We start from the raw sequence: 23,162 nt of genomic DNA on the forward strand, positions 1-23,162 counted from the left end.
CGCTCACCCTGCCTCTGTTAGTCCTCTGTGGTTCTTGTGGCATGCCACAGACAACAGCAGTCATGCAAAATTTGATGACAGAAATTACGGGAAATTGTTGGTCCCTTGAGTAGGAGAATTTGATCAGTTCTTTTAGAGCACTTTGCTGTCTTGGATCACTGATCAGTTCCATATTTTTTCAGGCAGTCTGGGGACTCAAATGCCTTTTTTTGTTGTTGTTTTTTTTTGTGACAGTGTATCTTGGATCTACTTTGCGTATGTGCTGCTGGTTTATAATATGTTTACAGCTTCATTCAAGGCACTCAAAATAAGCTTTTGCATTTTTACTCGTTTACTGGCAGTGCATTGCAGTTATGCATGATTTTCTAATCTGTCTCCAGGTGCACCTTGGAGCATGAATCAAGGTCTCTAAGCTTTTGGTTTAAAGTTTCAATCCTGCCATTGCAAAACCCTATTTTTATATGTTTTGGTTTTTTTTTTGATGGAATTACTCTTCTTGCAACAAGCCAACAGGCTTCTGCCATGAATCTCTACATGTGATTTTTTCATGTCCAATGTTATAGCTTCTCAGTGAAGATCTACCACTGAATTAAAGGAGTTGATCTTTTTATCTTCCAGTAAGGAGTTGGCTTTTTGATCTTCCAGTAAAATAACCCCTTATGCTTGCTTAAGTGTTAACAAGTCTGTATTAAATGTGTTCTTCAGGTTAGTTTTGCAGTTTAAGTGTAAGTTGAAAGTGTAATAGGTTAATTGGGTTTTGTTAAGTCTTTTTTGGTATGTCTTGATTTCTAAGCATAACAGGATATCTGAAGAACTGCATTATCAATCCCCTTTTTTCTCCCTTTCTCCAGGTGTGAGGCAGCTAGCCCACATATTCATCCTGTTGGATGGTGTAAAGAGCATAAAAGAACTCTCATCACCCCGCCAGGTTTGTATCTTACTATACATCTGAAAGATTTAAGGAGGTTATAGTCAGCTAGCAGCATTAAAATTTACAATAAGCTTATTGTACCTCTCCTGAATTTTTCTTTCTGTAATTAGATATTGGTATTTGGGGAGTTTAAATTTTTTTTGCAGGACACTATGTATTGAAATTAGAATTACAATAGGTATTAGGTTATAAGTACGCACATGTGTCCTGCTTTAGTAGAGACATCTATCCATTAAAGATAACCCTTGGAATCTGAACAAGGTTGTATTTTTAGCTGAATGTATTCACTTATTTAAGACTCACATTGTGAAAATGCTGGTAGAACAAATTTCTTGTGTATGAGATTGTTATATAAGAAAAACATCTTCATGGGAACTAAATATGCAAGATAACATGCATATGATGATAAGATTGCCTTAGGTGATCAAGGAATCAAACTTGTAAGGGCTCTTTGGAAGGAAGACACAATGAGAAAGACGATACAGAAGAATGACAGTGTATTCATTAGTATGAACTACAAGACTAGCACTGTTTTTCAGGGCTGTTGTGTGTAGCTGGATGATCTAAATGTCCTATTGCAGAAACTACCACTTGTGGTCTGAGAACTTGGAAGATTTTAATTGATTAAAACCAACTTTGACAGAAATTCTCATAGCCAGCGATCTTGAAAAGTCGTAAGCAATGTGTCAAGAGGTTAATTACAGCCTATTATTCAGTGAAATCCCTTCTATACTGAGTCAGAATTGGTTTAGTTGTCCCCTGGATTGTAAGTCATGATATTTAAATTTGGAAGATAAGCTTCCAGTGCAGAGTAAAAGTGAAGGACACTCACTGCCTTGTCTTTAAGAGCAAAGCTGTCTTTGTGTTTCTTGCGTAAAGTGTTTGGAAAATGGCAACATCTTATTTGATGATGTCAGTAAATTGTTACAGTAAATGACCAGGCTATTTTTTTTTTTTTTCAATTTACTTAAATTCACTAAAAGAGTAACAAATAGTCAGGTGTGTTCCACTGTGGTAAAAAGTTATTACTCATTAGATTGTGTTACCAATAAATCATTGTTAACAAAAGACAGGATTAGGCTGATAATACTTGAATAAATTTCATGAATTAAGTGGACAGATTTTTCCAGTCCACATTATTTATATTCTCATATCCAAAGCAATTGTGACTTTTTCCGCTAGCTACTCAATGTTGTGGATGAGAAGATTGTTGGGGTTTTTAACCTACACGGTGAATGTGTCAGAGACAATTTAGAATACCCTTTCTTGTAATTATTTTATAAATGCGAAGCATAAATCAGAACAGTATTATGAAAGTGTTTGCATTCTGTAAATTAGCCATCAATTTTGCTTTTTGCACTGCTGTGTTTAATTCTGTTCATATTTCTTTTGTGCCAGATTATCCACATGCTAAGCATTTCTCTTGGGAGAAGTATTTGGAAGAAACCAGTTCATTACCTGCCCCTGCAAGGGCTTTTAAAGTGGTGAGAAAATGCCTATATTTTTCATGTTCCTAAGTGCTTATAATTAATTAGTTTAAAATAAAAAAAAAAGTAAAAGAATATATATATGGTGTTCCTGTGTTTCCAAATGTAACCAGTTAATCAGTTGCATAATAGCTGGTTTGTTTTAATGCAAGTTTGCAGTTCACTGTTGGAAATCAAATAATTGTTATAAATCACTATCACTTCATTTTAATCATTATAAATGGGATTAAATGCTACAAAATATTACTAATGAATATAATTTGCTATGGGGAAATTACTGCCTAGTTATTAGAAATAATGAGATAGCTATGGATTCATCATAACATACTTTGAACATATGTGTTTCTATCCATACATCTTAAATGATGCCATGAATGCAGAGAGAATGTAAAATTGTTGGAGATCAGTCCAGTTGTCCGTCTAGTCCACTGTCTCTGGCTGTAGCCAGGAGAGCTTTTGAATTTAATACCCTTCAGTGGACTTTTTCATCCGTGAGCTTGTGACTAGGGCACATGGGCAGCATCCATAGGCACTTCCCCATTTTAACTATGGTGTCTGTGGGCAACATTCTTTTCTTTTAGCTTTGTACTTCCTAGTTTCTTCCAGTGACACTCATCTTTCTTGAGCTCCTAGGATTTCAGGGAGCAAAGTGCACTGGTCAGTAATGCAGAAAGAATTGCCATTAAGAGCCAGCCCCTTGTCTCGCAGCTCACTCAAGCTGGTTTGCCTTCTCATCTTTACAGATTAATGTCGCTAATTCTGAATAATGCTTTGCTAAGAGCTGTATTAACAAAAGCAGAATAAATGTAGTCCTTATAGCAGTTCCTGGGATCAGCAGATCACTAGAGTTTATTACTGACATGCAGTTGATCACCTCAAAATGCATCTGGCTAATAACATGTCTCAATCTTGCATTCTCAGCAAGAATACTCAGAGCAAGGATTAGGAAGGTGTGTGGTTATATCTGAGAAGCAAAGCAGTGAAGGGCTGTGACCTTGACTACATCAAGCTAAAAGCAAATGTTTCCTTTTCCTCTTTGAGCATCCATGTTTTAATTTCTCCCTCCCTGGGTTCAGGGAGAGACCAGCCACCCTGCAGCGTTCAGCAGTGGGAATGCCCCACTAGTGACCCACAGGGTCCTTCAGGTAGCAAGATCTATCTGGCTGTGTCTGCTTTGGGGAGCTGAACAGGACATACCACAGGCATGCAGCCATTGACAGCATTAAACCAGGAGAACGCTAGCTGGCCTGGCTCAGCACTGTTCCAGAAAGCATATGAGCAGAGAGCATCTGCAGATGGTATAGATCCCAAAAGGTAGCTTAGACAAGTCTATCTGGCTTTGAGGATGGAGGGGAACAAGAGCATGACTGAAGGGGGGTTGGCTGTGCTCTGTCTTTTGGTTTCACAACCGGAAAAAATAACTTTCCTGCTTTCTATACTAATATTAAGGTAAGCATATTAATGAGTTGTTTTAAACAGTAAGAAATCAGGTTTCATGGGAATAAATTGCTGATTGTATTGGAGTTTTATTGAAGTCACCCTGAGGCAGTCACAGTGTTTTATATTGTATTATGGAAGTAAAGAGAGTTAAGCTGCTGCTGAGGAAAAAGCACCAATGTTATAGGAAGTCTTAGAGGGACAGATATATTATTTTCCTAGAAATCTAAAATATAACTGTCTTGTTCATATGTTCCTTTAAAATGGCAGTAATTTTTTATTAGATTTCATAGCTAGGTGGCAAAGACAAAATTTAGTACTCCTAACAAAGATACTTTTTTGCCAAAATAGTATTATGAAACAGGTATTTGGTCCTGTTTGTTCTGAGTATTTACTCTCATACCGTGTATTAGTTATGTTTTCAGTAGGAGACTGAAAAGGAAAGTTTGATTCACAAAGTGAAAACACATATTAAAAACCATGAGTATGTTTCCTGTAGACAGTTTCATAGACATTTCAGGCTGCTGGTATGTAATAATTAATTCAGTACTGCTTTGAAACTGTTGGCCAATATCTCTGAGAAAAAATATTTTACAGAATTTAGGAAAAACCCCAACTGATTCAGAATAAAAATCCCCACTTCTTTGCATGGCTTGAATCCAGCCCATTCCAGGAGAACCTGGAATCTCAAAGTAGTTACTTTATTTCTCTACTTCAATAACACTGGTTTGAATGGTGCTTTTATGTTTGGATTTGTTCAAGGGGAAAGGCAGAGTTGAGAAAATGAAGGCAGAAAGTTTTCTATGGATTTTATATACTTTACAATTGTGTGAGATTTTTGAGTTTTTTTTCTGTTTCACATAATACTGTTCTTCTTGCCTAGAAACCTTCTCATGGCTTTCAGAAAAACATGAAACTTGAAGTGGTTGACAAGAGAAATCCAGTATTTATCAGAGTAGCAACCATTGTAGATACTGATGACTATAGAATAAAAGTAAGTTTCTTTGTCTTACTGTAATATCCTGCTTGAGAGACTGATGGGTACTCTTTAAAACCAAAATACCATACTTGTGAAACTAAGCACAGGAAGAAATGAGTCACATTGCTGTGTCCTGATAAGGTTTTGCTTATCCTTTTCACTGATTTATATGTGCATAATTCCTTTGGAAGGGATTGTTTTATTGTCCTTTTAGTTACATTTGCTGACATAGGTAGTTAGAGAGCATAGTTGAATATATTGGGAAATTGCTTTGGGAATAGTTGATATAAGACAGTTGTCTATTCTATCAAAAAATTATATGATTTAACATCAAGTGTCAAAGGCCTGCTGTGATATTTCTATTAAGGCCCATAAAATATTTGGCCTAGGTTAACTGAATCTGTCTCTATAAACTTCCAGGTAGGAGAGAGATGTAAGTGAAATACGAAAAAATAATCCTGATCTCTAGTGCCTTGTCAGTGACTTTTGCAATTCTGAATTTTATATTGATTATGGACTTTAGATTGGATTAATCTCAGATAATGTATTTTTAAGAAATGGCTGTTTAACAGAAGTTGTATATTTGAATTCTTTTTCTTTTATTGTACAAAACCAGTTTACACTCGGAAACCCTTAACTGTTAAAAGGCCTAGAATATTCTGGATGTCCAGTTAGATGGATATGAAGGATACTTTTGTTCGTGGTTTGTAAAGATTTATTAGGCATACCTGGTATTTCAAGCAGGAAATGCACCTGACATTTCATTTTGAATCTGAATTACCTGGTGGTAGGGAGCCATCAGAACTAGTATCTTCATACCTACACATTTTCTATCTGAACTTTAGTTGTTAATGAAAAAAAAAAAAAAAAGAAAGCCACAAACAAACCAACAAAAAAAACCCAACCAAACACCAAAACTGCTTCAGTTTTATTTATTAAAATTACAGGATTTGTGGCTTCTAGGGTGGTAATTTGACTGTAGCATATGTTGATAAAGCTCTGTTCGTATGTATCTGTGTGTATGTTCATCCATACGTGTGCACATGAGAGATCTGAGCTAGTTACTGGTTCAAAGGTCAAGTAAAATTTGATGTTATTTAGTTTTCACTTGGAAAAAAAAGCATGTATTGGTGGTTTTATGGGAAGGCACATACTTCATTTTCTCTTCAGTTTCAAGTCCTTACCCTTTATAGTCTGACTGTAGTAAATCATTAGTGTGTGTTAGGGTTTACTGTTCTGCTATTCTTAAGTCCTGTTCAGGAGTTGAAAAAATGTTTGGATTTTGCAGGGTTTTTGAGAGAGAAAAGAGGCAGAAACTCACGTTTAACTGAAATAATAACAGGATAGCGATACTTGTCCTGCTTTATTCCTGGGCTTTGAGACTGCTGATTCAAGACTTAGTAAACAGTCAATGACACCTCTTGCCTTTTCTTAGTGAGAGTATGCATGGGTGCATAATTCAATGTACATGTATTTTCTGTGTAACTTTGATAGTTCTCTTTAAGTGACTTCTCTAATGGACGTGTAATTTTTAGAGATTACTTAGGGAAACTGATTTTATAGAGAATTTTTCTAATCTTGTTCTCCTTTTGATTTTAGGTCCATTTTGATGGCTGGGATAGCATATATGATTATTGGACTGATGTAGATAGCCCTGACATCCATCCTGCAGGCTGGTGTACAAAAACTGGACACCCTCTTCAGCCCCCGCTTAGTAAGAGAAATCATATTATAATGTAATGATGTTAAAAGGCATGTGCACTATGCTATCTTTTTCGCTGCCAGTGCCATCCAAGAAAGAGGAGCAGCTAGGATATGCAAAACAATGTAAATGTGACATTTAGTGCAAAAATCAACCATCGGTGATCAATCACTTTTTAGTAGATTGCTTTATTGACCCTTACTGTAATGGAAATACAGTGTTTCTCTGTATGCATAAGAGCCAGGGTCAAAACCTGAAGTAATGATACAGATCTCTTGAAGCCACTGATAAGACTGCTCTGGCACTCAGTAGAGATGATTAACTCTTAAAATCCTCTGTCCACAGCCTCTTGAAGGTTAGTGTGCTTTTATCTCAGAATAGTTCAGACTTCACTGAGAAGGCACTCCTTTTAAATGCTGTTGCAAATCCTTAAAAACAGCTAAATTCCTTTTTCTGCAGCTGAGCAAAGAGGGGTTAATGGTGCCCACATTGAAAATAAGTTAAACAGGACCATGGTGTCAATAATAATACTGTACTTACCAGCTTGCCCTTTCTGGGAATTTTGCTTTACTTGTTGAAGTGTGCTGTCTATTATAAGTGAGACTGAAGGTTGCAGGGAGAAGGGACTTTTGTGGTATGCACCTGTCTATGCCACTGTGTTTCTGGATAATGGTGGTGAAATCACCTTAGTCAAACTTGTAGCGGATGATTTTTAACTGAGTGCTTATATTGTGACTCTGAGGTATGCAAGACTGCTGAGTGTTCACAGCTGTGACCGAGATCAGAAAAAGCTGCACTTGGAAAATAAGAAATGCTGAGCAATGCCAAGTACTCTGAAAAAATGAAATGTAAAATAACAGGGATAAGGCACACACAGATTGTGTGAACATGATACCTGAAAGCCTCAGTACCTCAATTCTGCATCTGTAAAATGTCAAGCAGAAATATTTCCTATCAAGAGCGTGATCAGAGTATATTCATGAGTTTTCTGAGCACTCCAGTGGTACAGTGATGACTGCATGTTAGGAAGTTAATCATTCTGCCTTCAAAGCAGAGTTTGAATAGAGTGACATGACTGCCAAAGCACGAAGTGAATAATGAGGAGAAGATAGAATGCTGCCTATCTACTTCTTAATCTGAGATGTGCATCTTACATACTGAATGAAGGAAAAGTCCAGTGGGAGAGGTGGTCTGTGGACACATAAATAAAAATCTTATCATATGGTAAAAGAGATGAATAAGGTTGTGACATTTCTGTTACCTAAGATAGCAAAGAAAAAAGATTCTTAGCCTAGGTGTCTTCATTTTCTTGGGGACATTAAAAGAAACAAAATACAGATGCCCATCACATAAAACATGTCATCTCCTCTAGGTGGTAGCATAGGAGGCACTGTTCTCTCATGCACTACACCATTTTAAAGCCTATAGAATTCTTTGGACTTCAGTGTAGTCACAGTGTTGTAACATTAGCATAGTTGGAAGATTTGTTAAAAAATGCTTTTGGACTGTCCTAGTTTTGTCCTAACATATTAATTCTCTGTCTTTGATTATCCATCTGCGAGCAAGAATCTTTCATCTAGGAAAATTTATAGACCTTTTTATTTAGTATTGTAACTGTAAGGGGAGATACAATTTCATAGAATTTGCAAGTAAAACCAGTACTAGAGAGACAGTGCATCTTTGCAGATCTGCAGCAGGAGTTCTCAGTTTCATGTACTGAAGTCTGTGTCTCACTTGCTATGAAACTATGGGTTATATACTATGTTAGCTGGAAAGTTAAAGCCTGTTTTGACAGCTGTGTGCTTTAAAGTTTCTTCAGGCATCATTTCAGGTTGATGAAAATCAGATAAACACATAAATTCAGATACGTAATAATGAGATTAATAAATCTCCTGATGGCTTTTTCTTTTTAGTAGTATTTTCAGCTTTTGTTTTCATGTCTTGTTCCCTGGAAAATTTGAGCTAAAAATGGAGGTCAGTACCCACTGCAAACAGATCCCTGTCTTTGGGAACAGTAGGGTAAGTTTGTCAGTGCTCTTGCAAAACATCCAGGTTGCAGCTACATGTAGTTAATAGGAGAGAAACTTGAAGTCATATAGTTCTTCCTCTCCTGTAGAGATGTACTCACACAGAAAAAAAAAATTTCTGCAGTGGATTAAGTTGTTTGAATGTCCATCATGCTTTTGCAGAATGCTTTTTAAAAGTACTTTAGAATTAGATATTGTTTACTTACTTATTCATCATGTTTACTATGATAGTCTGGTATTCCTGCATATTTGTATAACTTTTAGATACTTTTTTTAATCTCTCACATGATTTCCCCTGACATGCAGCTCCCTTGGAATTGGTGGAAGCTTTAGAGCATGGAGGGTGTCCCATAACAGGATGTAAAGGAGTTGGACACATTAAAAGGGCAAGACATATTGGCCATCATAGGTATGTGCTGTGAAACTGTAATTTTATTCTTTCAACTGAGTGATGTCTGCACATTTATTTTTTTTATTTGTTCGCAAGAAAACAGATACAAGCTGGAACAAAATAGGAAATATTGTAAACCTAAAGATACAGTGATTTCAGTTGCCATGGGGAGCATGCTGAAATAAACATTAGCAATCTGTAACTCCATTTCACCAGTGTGTGCCAAGATCAGATTTGTTGAACATCATTGTCACAATTTGTAGTTAGCTGTTCAGATTCCTCGGCTTGCTGTTCAGATTGCAAAATGTTATTAACAAATATGTATAAAGCAATAACTCTTGACTCTTTCGAAATATGAGGCCACTAATTTTAATATAGCTTGGTGTCTTTGTTCTGCTTGGTTGGTAGATGTAAGGATTTGTTTGTTCTCTTGGAAAGATGGTAGAAAGGAAATACAGTTTGACATGCTCCCAAGTGATAAGCTGAACAATTTACTGTTTGCACATAGTGTTTCCAAGGATGCTTTTGTTATAAACCTTTGAAAATATAATACAGAAATGCGGATATCCTAAGTTGTCCTAGAGGAGAGTTGACACAGAGAGAGCAGTAGCACAGGAGAATGGAGTGAGGGACAGAGAGACAATGTCAGAGAAATGGGAAACATTTGCTGAGTCAGAATTTTATTATTTTTAAAATATTTGCAGTGTGAGGTGAATCCTGAATTTCAGTAAGGGATGTACAGTTAAAGTCTCATGTTAAGTTGAGAATCAGTTATCAGAAATGTCATCCTATTACCTTTTTGCAAATTAGGGCTTCCAGAAGTTTTCTCAGTTTTTTTCCATTACACAGTCATACAATTCTTCAATGTCTCATCACTTAGTGCTTTCTGCTTTTATATATGGCTAGGGAATTGCTCTTCAGCAGTTTGTCTATTCATGGTTTTTAAGTATATTATTAAACTGCCATGATCCAAGAATTAGCTCTGCAGTCTCTTCATGTTCTTGATGAGAGAATTATGTCCTGTGGACTTGAATTATGCTATGAGGTTTTGATGGTGTATCAGCACTGGTTGAAGTCCTGACTCATCCCTAACAAAGGTACCTGCCAGCAAAACTCACTGTGTCATTACATGTTTAGTGTAAAAAAGGCATCTTTTGCAGAAAGGTTTTTCCTGTCTACAGCAGAGGCATTGTCCTTATGCTGTTAGGAGGCAGAACTCCTGATGCTAGTATGAGCTTTATCTCCAGGAAGGTATGTGTGTAGGTTAGCGCCAGCGACAAAACTTGTTGCAGCATGAACTGTGGTGGATTGTCATGACACAGTATGCTGCATTGCTGTCTTTTAGATTATTCTAATGCTTTTCCTTTTGTCTTTTTCTGACTATGTTCTCTTTACTTTGGTTTATTTTTTGCAGTTTTTCCACCTTCCCTTTTGAGGAGGTTTATTGCACTCAATCAGTAGGATAACTCCTTAAACAGTCAAGTTAGTACTTAAGACATTACCATTGAATCAGAATCATCGACTGGTTAGGGTAGAAAGGGACCTTAAAGATCATCTAGTTTTAACCCCTGTCATGTGCAGGGACACTTTCCGTTAGACCGGGTTGCTCAAGGCCTTCTCCACTTGGCCTTGAACACTTCCATCCTTCAGTTATCATATGGTAACCTACTGCATTCATTTCTTAGTCCACTGAAAATATGACTTGCCTAAAATATTTCCTGGCTGCTTAGCTGAAATCCATTTTGTTTCATATTCCAGTAGACTAAGTCTTATCTAATTTATTAACACACCTGATCTGTAAGGCAATAAATTCCAATTCCTTACTGTGTACTATCTCAGTTACTTAGAATCAGGTGAGCATACCAATTCTTAGTCCAAGGCTGAAACTTAATAAAAAGAAAAAGAAAAAAAAAAGCCAGTGTGTCAGAAAAGATGATAATTTAAAATGTTAAGTAGTTCTGAAATAATTTTGAGAGCTTGCTACTTAGGAAACAGATGAAAGCCTTGGTGATTATGTAGGGGTTAAAGCATTTACTTTTTCAAAAAAATTTATATTAATAAGGACTTGGTATCTATCTCCAGTTGATCTAGAGTTTTATGCTGCACAGTTGAAACTGAGACTGATATGTGGGTTGGTAGCATTATGCCTATTATCCTCATGTTTATCATTGTGAATTTTATGTTCTCTGATGTTTAATGTATGCGATAATTTTCAAGTTCAAGCAGTAATGCAAAGTGGTCAATTGTAAACAGCCCATTAGTGGTTTGGGTAAGCTGTCCATGAATGAAGATTTTTACCAGAAATGTGACATGTGTTATGTGTAAGTTGAGATGAACTGAATGTGTCATGGTGGCAGATGTGTTGTAAAAGAACAATGCAAAAATGTGAGAAACCTCAGCTCAGCAGAATGTCACATCTGTTCATTCAGTGACTGTTGAAATCACTCGTCTGATTTTGATGCCAGTCTCAAATTTCATTTTATCTTTTATGTAAAGTCATTTGGCCACAATGAAATCTCTTACAAGCTACTCTTGAGTCAACTTTAGACTGTTGAATGAAACAGCTTTCATCTGAAAAAGAATGCTTTGATTAAGTTGTAAATTGTGAAAGAAAACATTTGTACTGCTTATTTCCAGACTAGTTAAAAATATTTTCATAAAGTCAACTGAAGTGATCACTTGACAAAAATCCAACAGGGAAAAAAAAAATACATCCCCCAGATGTTGTCAGGACTGTTTTTGCTTGAGGTTTCTTGCTAATCACTTACCACTACTAGTGGATGTGGTCATTTCAACATACGCTGCTCTAGATAAAGTCTAATTCATTAGTTAAACCAATGTATGAGTTTCACCTCACTTCAAGGAAGACAGTTTGAGCAAATCTGAGTGAATTGTCCTGCAACTGCCATACAACCTCGTCCCTTGTCAGTGCTTGGCAAAAACCTGCACCTGAATGGTAATGCGGACCTGGGGTTGATAACATTTCCAGCCAGTACAGCTAAACCAGGAGACCTGTCCATGGCTTCACACAGGCTGCAAAATATTCCAAGCAGTCATAAAGACTACAAATCTATATTAAAAAAATACTTTCATGTTAACATTCTTTTATCAAAGAAATCGCCACCTCACTGTTCTTCTTCAGGTTATGAGAGAACCCTGGCTAGTATTCCCTTTTGATGTTATGTGTACCTGAGGCTGAGTAATTCAGTTGGACTCTTGTGCTTCAGAAACTTTGCATACTACTAGAAAATAGGAGCATTTCCAGATGTCTGTAGAAAGCTAAGGTCCATGCCTATCCATCAGCAGCCCAATTTTATCCTACAAGCCTTGAAATTTAGTGAAAAAAGGTCTGTGTGTAACCCTACCTAGAGATAGATTTTGAGAGTAATGGAAGAGCAGTTGCAAAATAACCACAAACGTGGTATGCTACCTCAGTGCTTAGGTTCTGGAAAGGGATAATTACATAAAACCTCTGTTGCCTGGAAAAACCCAGACAAGGGATCCTGAGAATTCTTCGAATGGTATCATGATTTGATAAAAACAAAAGCTTATTTTAATTCTCAGTTTGTACCCAGCCTATGTGGAACTCTGGAAACAGTGGCTCCCTTTCGTCAGAAAACTGTTATGGACGTGTGTTGCCAGACACTCTAATGCGATTTCAGTAGGATGCAAAGTGTATTGCAGACAGCTAATTGCTGTGCAGTCTTGATCCTTCACCATTTTGAAGTGGCTGATTACTTTCCTGTGCAGGGGGGTCAGGTGGTATTAATGTGGGTGTTTTGTTTACTGAAGCCTACTGAAGCAGCTCAGATGATAATTGATATCATTGTATTGGACTGGTTTCAAAGCTGTGGAGCAGTGCTGGGGATGTACAGCCTTGTCGATGTATAGCAGAGGTTTCAAATTGAGTACCTGCTGCTGTTTCTGCTGCTTGATATTCTCCCTGTGCCTCTGGCAGACCTTGGTACCGCCAAGTCAAGGACATATGATTATTTTGGAAACTGCCTTCTGAACTTCTGCTGTTTTGCAGATAGTTTGCTAAGGCAAAATATAAGCAGAAATGCAGGTTTAAGTTGACAGAAGAGCTAAAAATCCTAATTCAGTGTTAATTAACCTGAGCCTTGAGATAAGTCCTTAAAACTTACAGTCCTGTATAAATCAAATACTTACGTTATGTAGGAATAACAAGATTAATCTTATATTCTTTGTAGTAGACAAGTTAAACTGGACTGAAGGCTGAAGGCATTGAGATTCAGGAGGATTTATTGATCGATCCAAAGCCATGTAACTCATACACAGGCTCATTCATGCTGTGCTTTGTTGAAACAAAGCCAACAGTGGAAACCATGAGGGTTCTTTCTTTTAAAAAAAAATAGATCATACAACAACTCAAACGATTAATTAGAAGGAAAACCTCATCAGAATCTAGTGTTCCAAAGCAATATTATAACTATTATTGACTGAAATTGTCATTCAGTTTCCATTTTTCCAGAAAACACTAAAGGAAAAACTGTATAAGCAGGCAAGTTCTACTAATGAAGGACTAAATTTTGAGGCTTTTTTTTTTTTTAATTTAAAACATGTTAGTGGTGTTTGTGAATAGAAGACCTGATGGAGACAAAATTGCATTGTCAGATTTCATTGTGGTGTATGGCTTGTTTAATGCTATGCAACTGAAATTAAATAGCACAGTGGTAGTGTTTAGTGTTTCTTTGAGACAACCCTCTAACTACTTAAAAACACTAAGCCTCAAAATACCCCTGTAAGCGTAGGAAGCCAAAAGAAGATTACATGTTTTGCCTCATAGCAGTGGCAGAACTGAGATTAACCAATATATTCCTGAGTTTCTGATAACTGTATTTCATCACAGTGTTATGAGTTTGACACAGCAAGAATTTGCCACTAGCTTTCGCTCCTTAAAACCTTTTTCTGAAGAGAAGCCTGTATCTTTCATCTTGTAGTTCATTTGAAAGGGAAAAACACATCATTTTGATAGATGCAGCAGTAAGAATTGAAAACATAAAACAATTTCCCTTCTTTCCTGCTGTTCCTGTTTTCTTCCCATATATCTGTTAATGGGCTCTTTTTGTTCTTTTAAGACATCTGGCAGAGTCTAGCCTTATGAAAGACAAAACCAGTAGGCTGAAAAATAAATGCAAGTAGAAGCATATAAATAAAATGTCAAATGCTGCTTAAGAGAAATTAGAAGTAAAAGGTAATGCCCAGAGGTGGTATTTTTTGTTTGGTTTTTTTTTATTACTATTTGTATATTCTGTTCCATGTCTGTAAAACAATTTCATTAACAAAAGAGTACGCAATGTAAAGTGCAGTGCTTTGGTGTCCGGCTACCCATTTAGCTATATCTTATTTGGCTATGTAACTCCTGGTATTGATTCGGAGAAAACTCCAGGAACAAACTTGCCAGCAGAGTTTCAAGTTGACAAGCAGGTATTCTTTATTGCAGCGCCGGGAGACACGGGGATAGCTCCTCCTAACGTGTGTCCCCGAATTGCTATACAGGTCATTCTTATATGGTCACTGAGCATATTACATTATTTTCCAAAACGTTTCCGGCATGCATATAAAAATGTGGTGGTCTTTAAAGGTCTTTTACTTTTCCCAACAAGCTTAATTAACATTACAGACATAGCAATCATCCTGGCCTCCTACTTATCAGTTAGTTTAACTGCTCTCATCCTGGGCATCTGCTAGGCCGGGATACTCCCTAGTAGATGCTTACACCAGTTTAATGGGTTTATTAACACCCCAAGCATAGCAATCATCCTGTCCTTTTACTTATCAGTTAGTTTATCTGTGCCCACCCTGGACATCTGCTAGTCCCAGATACTCCCCATCCCCAGGTCCTGTCCTTCTATTCTGCTTTTCTCACACCTTTTGTACTGAGGTCCTGAGGTCCTGAAACTATGTCAACTACCTCCAAGCACCGCAGTTATTTTCCATTACAAAGCCATCAAACTTAACATCACTTAGAACTGATTACATTTTGTACTTTTGTGCCTCCTTGTCTCAGTATGAAGGTTCTTCAGTGCCTTTATCTCAGAGGAGGTGCTGGGGACTAACACCTGTAGTAACCTTAAGGATTTTTTTCCTTTTATGCTAGTAGTGAGAGAAATGTAAATTTCCACCAACATTTTTTATGGTGGTTAGACCAAAATTAGACCACCAGTACTGGTTCAACCTTGTGATAGGAGTTGATTCATACTCTGAATCCCAAGCTTCATCAGTAAAGGAAACTGAGAATGTGCAACATATTTTTATAGGCTTTTTTTTTTTTTTAGATGCTGTGCTTTATAAAACATGATTATAAAAGCTGTTGGTTTTCTATTTGTTTTTTGTAAATTGGAGATGGCAGGGCATATGGCTGGCTAGGTAGACTTTGTATTAGTTCTGTTTGGAAATTATGCATGTAACAATCAGTAAAACAAATAAAACATGGCTGTTTGTGGAAAGGCAAGTAGTTACATTCTTAAGTAGAAAATAAGCAATATCTTAGGACATGCTTTTGTTGTTTTTTTTCTTTGATTGTTTTTTTGTTTTACCATTGTAATAATACAGGTAAGTAGGAAAGCATGATGTTACATTATAGCTCCTGTCATACCTCATGAGCCAGGTACTAAACAGAGCATCATGTTTAGTACAGCCTCTCCTGTATCTTAAACAGAGATCCAAAAACTTGAGCATGCTGTTATTCACTGTTGTAGCACATATACCCCTTTCAGAGTTTAGGCTATTATCTTTGAATTGAGAGTAGGTAGCCCGACTGATCAGTTGAACACTCCATTCTTCTTAAAGAAAAGATCCTAGTTTAGCCCATGTGTTTTGTTTTTCTGTTCTCCCCTTTCCTACCTTTTGTGCAAATGCAGGTTTTCTGACTTTAGGAGGTACACCACATTTACAAGTCATTACATCAATGCACAGTGTCAAATTTTCTCTTTCCCTAGCTGGAGTGCAGTGAAATAGGGGGTGCTGGATGATAGGAAAGACTGTGAAAATAAGTGTCTTTTGATGGAATATCACAAAATGGCATTTGCAAAGATGGGGCATTCACTGCAGTAAGAGGATGTGCACCATTCCTCATGCTGTGCCCTTGTGCTACAGCTGCTTTGTGGACATACAAAATAGAAATACCCTCCTTCACAGCAAAAGTAACCATGGGAATATGACTTTATTTGGAGACAGGTGGGTATAGTCAAAGGCAACCTGTATTTTATGTATATAATGCTATTAAAGGTATGAAAAACCAGGCTAAACATTCATCACTTTTCCAGATTGTATGCTGTAATACAAGTTAATACAGTTTGACTTATAAGTTGCTGTTGAAAGGAAAGGTGAAAAACTTTCAGGTCGAGGTTTATTAACATTTTAAAGTATGACTACTTACTGCTTTTCTTCTCCCCTCATCTTCTTTATATTAATTGATTGCAACTGCTTATAGAAAACTGGTCTCTGATGTTATTTCATTTGAACTGAGTGAACTGACAATAAGGAGGCGTTTCTCTTCTTAAACTTCTAGTGCAGTCAGCTGCCCGTATTCAGAGATGAACTTGAACAAAGAAAGCCTCTTACCTGATCGGTTGAGCGGGGAGATGCCTGCAGCCAGTCCTGTCCCCAGAAACAGAAAAGTGGAAGCAAGTGAAAGATCCACTTCTCCTGTAATCAAGTAATTACCACTGACTGTGACTAACACAGTACTTTATTTCAGTGTTCTTTAATGTAATTTGGGTTCTGTAATGGCTAAATGGTTTCAGAAAGGCCTGCTTATTTCCTCAGTGCTTATCAAAAAGGTCACCAAGGTGTCAAAGACTGGCACTGATTTTACTGTGTATGATTTAACAAGTATTCGGTTTCACCCTCAGTATAACTGTCTGGACTACTAAGTGGTTGATTGGAATTTAAAATGGAGTGTTTGCCAATTGGTTTCACTTAAGAAAATTATTTATTTGAATTTCTTTTGCTTGCTGGGGTGGACTTATTGACATGACTGTAAATTAATGTTGCGCTTTGAAGAATAGTCACTATAAATTTTGTCATTATTGTGGAAGTGGGGAATCAAATTACTGGGAGTTAGTTTTGCAAGAACCATGTTAAATTCTGTAGCTGAAGCTTTTAGGAAGAACACTGGGAAAAAAAGGCATGTGATATCAAGATAATGATTTTCAGATTAACATTTTCTATCAGAAATTACGGACACTGAGTCCTGTGCTTATTTTGGACTGTGAGGATGCATATTGAATTTAAGAAGAAAAGGAAAAGAAGAGAGTCTCTCCATTCTTTTAAAGTGCTGCATTAATGTAAATGTGAATGTTTATACTGAAGATTTCCAGTTCTTATTGTAATGACCACATATTTTCAATAGATGGTAATTTAAATTACATTCTTGGACGCAGGTTCAGCTTCATGCTTTAAAAACCAAAATATTCATCTGTCAAAGTGCTGCCTGGTTTGATTGTTCTTACAAATGTAGGGTTGTAGAAATCTGAAGTGACTTAATTGCACTCTGACAGGTAGCCCAGGTACCATCCCAGTGAAGCCAGTAAGAGTGGGAAGTGCTGTGCGTGGCAGGGACTGTGTCAAGTGCTGTTTTTTTCATTGCCGCAAGTAAGAGACTACATGTGTTGTGGCTGCACATTTCTATATCATGGAAGGGAGAGAATGGATAGATGAAAATGATACTTTCGAGTTGTGTTACAGATATTTGAAGTGGATAGCTTATTATCAAAAATGACATTAGGCAAATTCTGTTCCTGTTGAATTGCCTACATGTATTACCTTTGATTTCATGGAGAAGAAAGTTCTGTATTGTGATTTCTGTTGGTGGCAGATGAAAAACTTCTGTGTATTTCTTAAAACAAATGAACGAAACTCTTTTATGTCAATTACATGAATGATACTTTACCCATAGAGAAAATAAGGTGAAAAACAACTCAACTGCTGGAGTTTAAACATTTTGTTAATTTGTTTTAAACAGTGATAGAAAATGCCCCAGCCCTGGTCACATAGGTTTGAAATCTTCAGCTCACAATCGATCATCTGGAAAAACCATGCCAGAAACAACTAAGCAGGAAGAAGCAGAAAGTAAATCTCCTTGCAAGAAGTCCCTACTATGTGATGTGAAAGAAAAGAAGGCACCTGGGTAACTGTTGGTTCCTTTCAAAGTATGGGTTGTTTTGAGTCAGTCAGTTTAAAATGCAACTTACCAGGCAATGCAATACAGTGATATTTGTCCGTGGGACTCTTGGAAGCAGTGGGGAAGGAGATGTATGTTCTTCAGCTGTCTTTATATTAGAAATAGGGGGGAAGGGAGTGTCACAATGTATTTAAGAAATAAGAAATGCATATCAGAGAGGAGAGAAAAAATACTTCAAGACAGAGAAAGTATTGGAAGTTGAGATCCTTTTCTTCCTTACCTTTCTAGAAATGTTATTGTATATGTACAGATATATACATATATTTAAAAATGAAAAGTAATTCCTTAACTCTCAGGATTTGGAGTATCTTTTTGACAGAAAATGACATGAGATAGTTTCCAAGCTTTCACTGAAAAATAATATTTACGGTATAAGAAGACTATTTTTGAAACTAGAAAGATGCAATTCAGTGTTTTCATGGGGATATGTGAGTCACTAGGATTCTCTATGTTTTTAATTAGTTACAATATCAGTGTATTATTTTATTGGCTTTTTTAATGCAGAAATAGAAGACACTGGATCAAGAAGTGTCATTTGTTACATATTTATGTTGGCCACGTTTTTATACATTCATAATATATGAACTGTAGTTTTTAGCAGTAGTAGTGTCTTGAGAAACTTGAGAGAGTTCATATTGAAAGTTCTATTGGAAAAGATCTAGTAGGAACATCAAGCAGTGTTGGTATAATTTCCGTAAGTCAAATAAACAGCATTCACTTGTCATACTCAAGTGAATTTAAACAGTGGAAAGACAGTTTCATGTGCAGTTTTGAAAACCTGTATTAAATAGCAGTTGTTGTTCATCACTTTAACCGGTTGTAGTAAATTAACAGTTGTAGTAAATTCACCTTTTTTTAGAAATAAAAGTTGACTTCACAGACTATCTCTTAAATTTAATTGAAAAACAATTCTTTTTCTGTTTCATTTTTTTTGAGGGTAGTATCATTATGAAGACCTAAAATAAGCAGTATCTGTGCTGTCTGTTCACTGTATTGAGTCATTTACTGTATTGAGTCGTTTACATTAAGAGAATAACAACCTTGTGCCAACTTTGAACTCCCCAGAGGCTTTGCAGTCACTATTTGAACTGTTTGAATACACTGATGACTACGCATTTTATCATCTAGCATTCCACATTCCTTATGTATCCAGTATAGTCAGAAAGGACTTCCAGTTGAATAAACTTCCTTTGAAAAAGACATGAAAAATAGTGTTCACAAAATTAGGTATATGTGAACTGCTAAAGTTCACATATACAAATATTTAACATCTAGTTATTGCAATACTCTGGATCTTTTTAGATGTATATTCAAAGTACACATGCATCATAGAAGACATAGATAACTTGTGTGCTCTTTAGCTGCTGAGCTTGTAGTGTGGATTTAATTATGTTTGACTTCATTACAGTTGTGTATACCTTCATATTCCAGGTAATCTTTTATTTCTTACAAGTCCTTGTTTGAGGAACAAACTACTTATGAACCCAACCATGAGATTTACTTTTTTGAGTTACATCTAAATGGTACTCAGCTAATCTGTTCCAGTTCACTCCTTGTCTCTCTTGTCTTTTTTTTTTTTTAACAAGTCAGAGGTATCTGTACATACAAGCAGTTATACCAGAAAATTTTGGTTTACAAAAATACATGTGTAAAAACTGCAGTCTGTCCCTCTGGCATGTTCCTGAGATTAAAATTCAAGATAAAAATCACATGCCTGCAGCATATTCAATTTTAATTTGAAAGTATCTTTATGCTATCTTCAGAGTAGCAAAAGAATTTCACTGTTATAATATTTCCACTGCGGAAATGCTTACAATGAAGGAAGGTGAACACTTAGGCTTGATAATCAAATGGTACTACCTCTTAAAAGAAAATACCATTTATCTTCCAACCCCTTCCCTAGAACCTTCAGCTCATGACACTGTCCTGTATTTAGTGAGATAAAATTTCTGGTTATATGTTGCTGTGAAAATTGTCCTAAAGAAAATTGGAGGATACATGTTTCCTCACAGGTTTTGGTGATATCTCTTCTTTATGTTGAATTACAGTAATCATTTTGTTTGGCTTTGGAATTAATTGCACTACTTTGTATCATCTTACTTTAAAAGTTTTCTGTGTCTGTGGAGTTTAGGGAAATAATTTCAGAGTAAATAAATGAGGTGGTACTTCTGAGGAAGTGATGGTGGAGAAGTCCTTTGCAGCACAAGAAGGCATGCCACTGTATGCATTCCACTGGCATTGCTTGTCACACCTTTATTATTTGTATCCTACCATACTACAAAGGCTGTATTTTTCCATTTGTTGTGCTCAGTTTGCACCATTAATAGTGTGTTAAATAGATTTTTGTTGATGTTGGTGAACTTGCTGATTTATTCCCAAATATTTACTTATATTTAATAGTATAAATAGTATTTAATAATATAGATGTAAGCAATTGAATTAAAAAGGCCTGTTTCTTCTGTGGATTTGTGTTTTGAGGGTTGCTAATCTTGATGTCTAGCAAAGTGTTAGCTCTAGTTTGGCTTTTTATCTGTGTTTGGGACATGTGTGAAGGGGTTTTTGTTGAGTGCTTCTCTGGTAGATAGTAAAGCATGGGGCTCATGTAGTGGGCTTTCTTGCAGTCTACACTTTAACGTCATTCTGTCTGGTGCCTGGTTTTAGAGAATGTTCATTATGCAGTTACTATCTCTGAGAGCTTTGGATCTGTGATGGTTTAGTAAGAATTGTCCAAAGTGTTATCAGGTTCTTCAGAGCAGAAGGAAATACACACATAATGTCAGCAAGTTCATGTAAGCTTAATTTTTGTAAGAAACAAGGCTGGAAATAACTTCTGAAGACAGAGTTTGAAGAGGAACTTCCCAGGAACTGACTTTAAGATGCAAATACACCCACACCCCCTTTGAGAAATTCTCTTATTTCCAGCTCTCTTGCCTTATTTTTCTCAGTAGGGGAAAGGCATTCCCTCGTTGAAATGCTTAGGTTGGCAAAGCTGAGGGAACAGCAACAGGCACCAGGGGTAAGAGCAATTGTTTTAGCTGGGTAAGAAGTAATGCCAAACCAGTAACGAATACAGATAATGTCAGCAGTATCATTAGCAGTTACACAACAGTGTCAGTATAGTACAGGAGTTGGGGTAGGGTGGAGACGAAGGTTGGGCAGAGAAAAAGAGTAAATGTTGTTTCAGGCATCTCCTGAAAATGGCCCAGATAGCCAGTAAGGCTTTGTAGGAGATGGATCTATATGTGTGTTCTTCACTCTTCTCATCTTCTGCTATGGACACATCCCCTGCCTTCATTTGTATATTTTCCAGTTTCAGTTATGAAGTTCTGTGTTGCTATGATTTACATAATCTTAATCTATACTGTTCTCAAGCCTTCACTGCAAACTTCATGTCAGTAGTCATGCCATTTACCAGAAATTAGATCCTCTCTGTTTTTTTTTTTTTTACTTTATGATGATAAAACATTCTTTGTGTGGGAATCCTGTTTTGTAAATGGCATTATTAGCAAGAGATGTCATCGTGCTTAGTGATTTTTATGATGTATTAATAAAAAATGAACATTATATTTTCCTCAGTGGAGTACTACAAATGAAGGACTCCATAAAGAACAAAGAATGTGAAGAGGAGGAGACAGAAAATAAGCTGCTCATTTCAAATGAAATTAAAGGTAAATTGGCAGTATTTCTTTTGTTTCATATTGAAATTTTCAGAACTAAAGAAGTGTGATATTTCTTGAAAGTCTCTATAAAACTGCATTGAAACTTATTTTCCACATTCGCTATTTGTGTCCAAAATTTCTTGACAGCCACACTTTTAATGCTATGTTTCTTTATCTTGTAATCATTAAAGGCTTTGCCAAAAACTTTATCACATTTGTAAAGATAAGTGCAAAATAAGTACTGATATAAAAAGTTTAATTTCAAGAATAGCTTTCCACTGACTTAAAAATAGGTAATTAAACTAGTATGAGTTGTAAAGGTGTAATGTTCACTTACTGCTTCAGATGTGTACTGAAAGTTAAAGCATTTATACATTACAGGCATAATGCAAAATTAAGGTGACTTACTCAACCCAGCATCAGCCTGTTGTGCAGTCTGATACTTTCTAGCAGCTGATATGCAGAATGGGCCCTTTCTTTTTAATGTGTTACAGAGTGATGGCTAAGATTTTTATTTCACTGAAAAACTGGAGAAAGTCCAGTGAAGGGCCCTCAGGATGATTAGGTTGTTGAAGGACTTGACATATGAAGAAAGCCTGAAGGAGTTTGGGAAGGGAAGGCTTGGATGAATCTAGTCACAGTCCTCCAGTAACTAAAAAGTAGTTATAGAGAAGATGGGAGGTACCCTCTCCTCTAGGAGTCACAGTGGTGGGAAAAAAGGAAATGTACACAAGTTTCATCAGGGAAAATTCTGTCTGAATCTAAGGAAGAAACTTCTCAACATGAGAACAATTGGAATAGGCTGCTGTGAAAAGAGAGAGCCACTCTTGCTGGAAATATTTAGGACTTTACTCAGCAGGGCCCTGGGTAACTTATCCTAATGCCCAGCTCTTAATAGAAGGTTGCATTGTATGGTCTCCAAAGGTCCCTTCCAACACGGACTTTTCTTTGGTTCAGTGATTCTGCCTGGTTGTGTGGACTGCTGTGTTCAAAGTCTTGGCTGTTCAGTGATCCAGTTGGACAGATTGAGGTAGCTGTTCATATTCATTTCTATCCTCATTGTTTAGACAGAATACAGCACAAATCCAGAACGTCTCAGTCATACATGTCTTTAACAATTATCACAGTCTTAAGAGTTACTTTGCATGTGTGAAACTTAGTATGTCAGACTAGTTATTGGACTGAGTCAATGCGTTTTTTCAGTGCAGCTTTTCCTGCAGTAATTTTATTAACTCATGCAAGTTCAGCGAGAAGCTAAATTTGTTAATTTCATAATTAATTCCTTAAATGTTTAGATTGTTTTCATCAGCAATTTGTTGTGCAACATAAAATTTGTAAGGC

The 23,162-nt window shown here is 36.5% G+C and overlaps 1 protein-coding gene across 8 annotated transcripts in view; it reads left to right on the top strand.

The window, feature by feature from the left end:
- L3MBTL3 (L3MBTL histone methyl-lysine binding protein 3) overlaps positions 1-23,162 on the top strand; it is an 80,628-nt gene that overhangs the window by 49,598 nt on the left and 7,868 nt on the right. For 6 of the 8 annotated variants that reach the window (XM_062639713.1, XM_062639708.1, XM_062639712.1 and 3 more), the window contains exons 12-19: positions 852-928; positions 2,330-2,415; positions 4,739-4,849; positions 6,434-6,548; positions 8,870-8,972; positions 16,489-16,635; positions 17,944-18,108; positions 21,739-21,830. In XM_062639713.1, coding sequence (XP_062495697.1) covers positions 852-928; positions 2,330-2,415; positions 4,739-4,849; positions 6,434-6,548; positions 8,870-8,972; positions 16,489-16,635; positions 17,944-18,108; positions 21,739-21,830 — 896 coding nt within the window. The remainder of the gene's footprint in view (positions 1-851; positions 929-2,329; positions 2,416-4,738; positions 4,850-6,433; positions 6,549-8,869; positions 8,973-16,488; positions 16,636-17,943; positions 18,109-21,738; positions 21,831-23,162) is intronic. The other 2 variants (XM_062639706.1, XM_062639707.1) reach the window with 2 other exon arrangements.

This window comes from Pezoporus occidentalis, unplaced genomic scaffold, assembly GCF_034315485.1.
Source record: "Pezoporus occidentalis ecotype Australia unplaced genomic scaffold, CSIRO_AGI_Poc_V1 ctg61, whole genome shotgun sequence".
NCBI classification, from domain to species: Eukaryota; Metazoa; Chordata; class Aves; order Psittaciformes; family Psittacidae; genus Pezoporus; species Pezoporus occidentalis.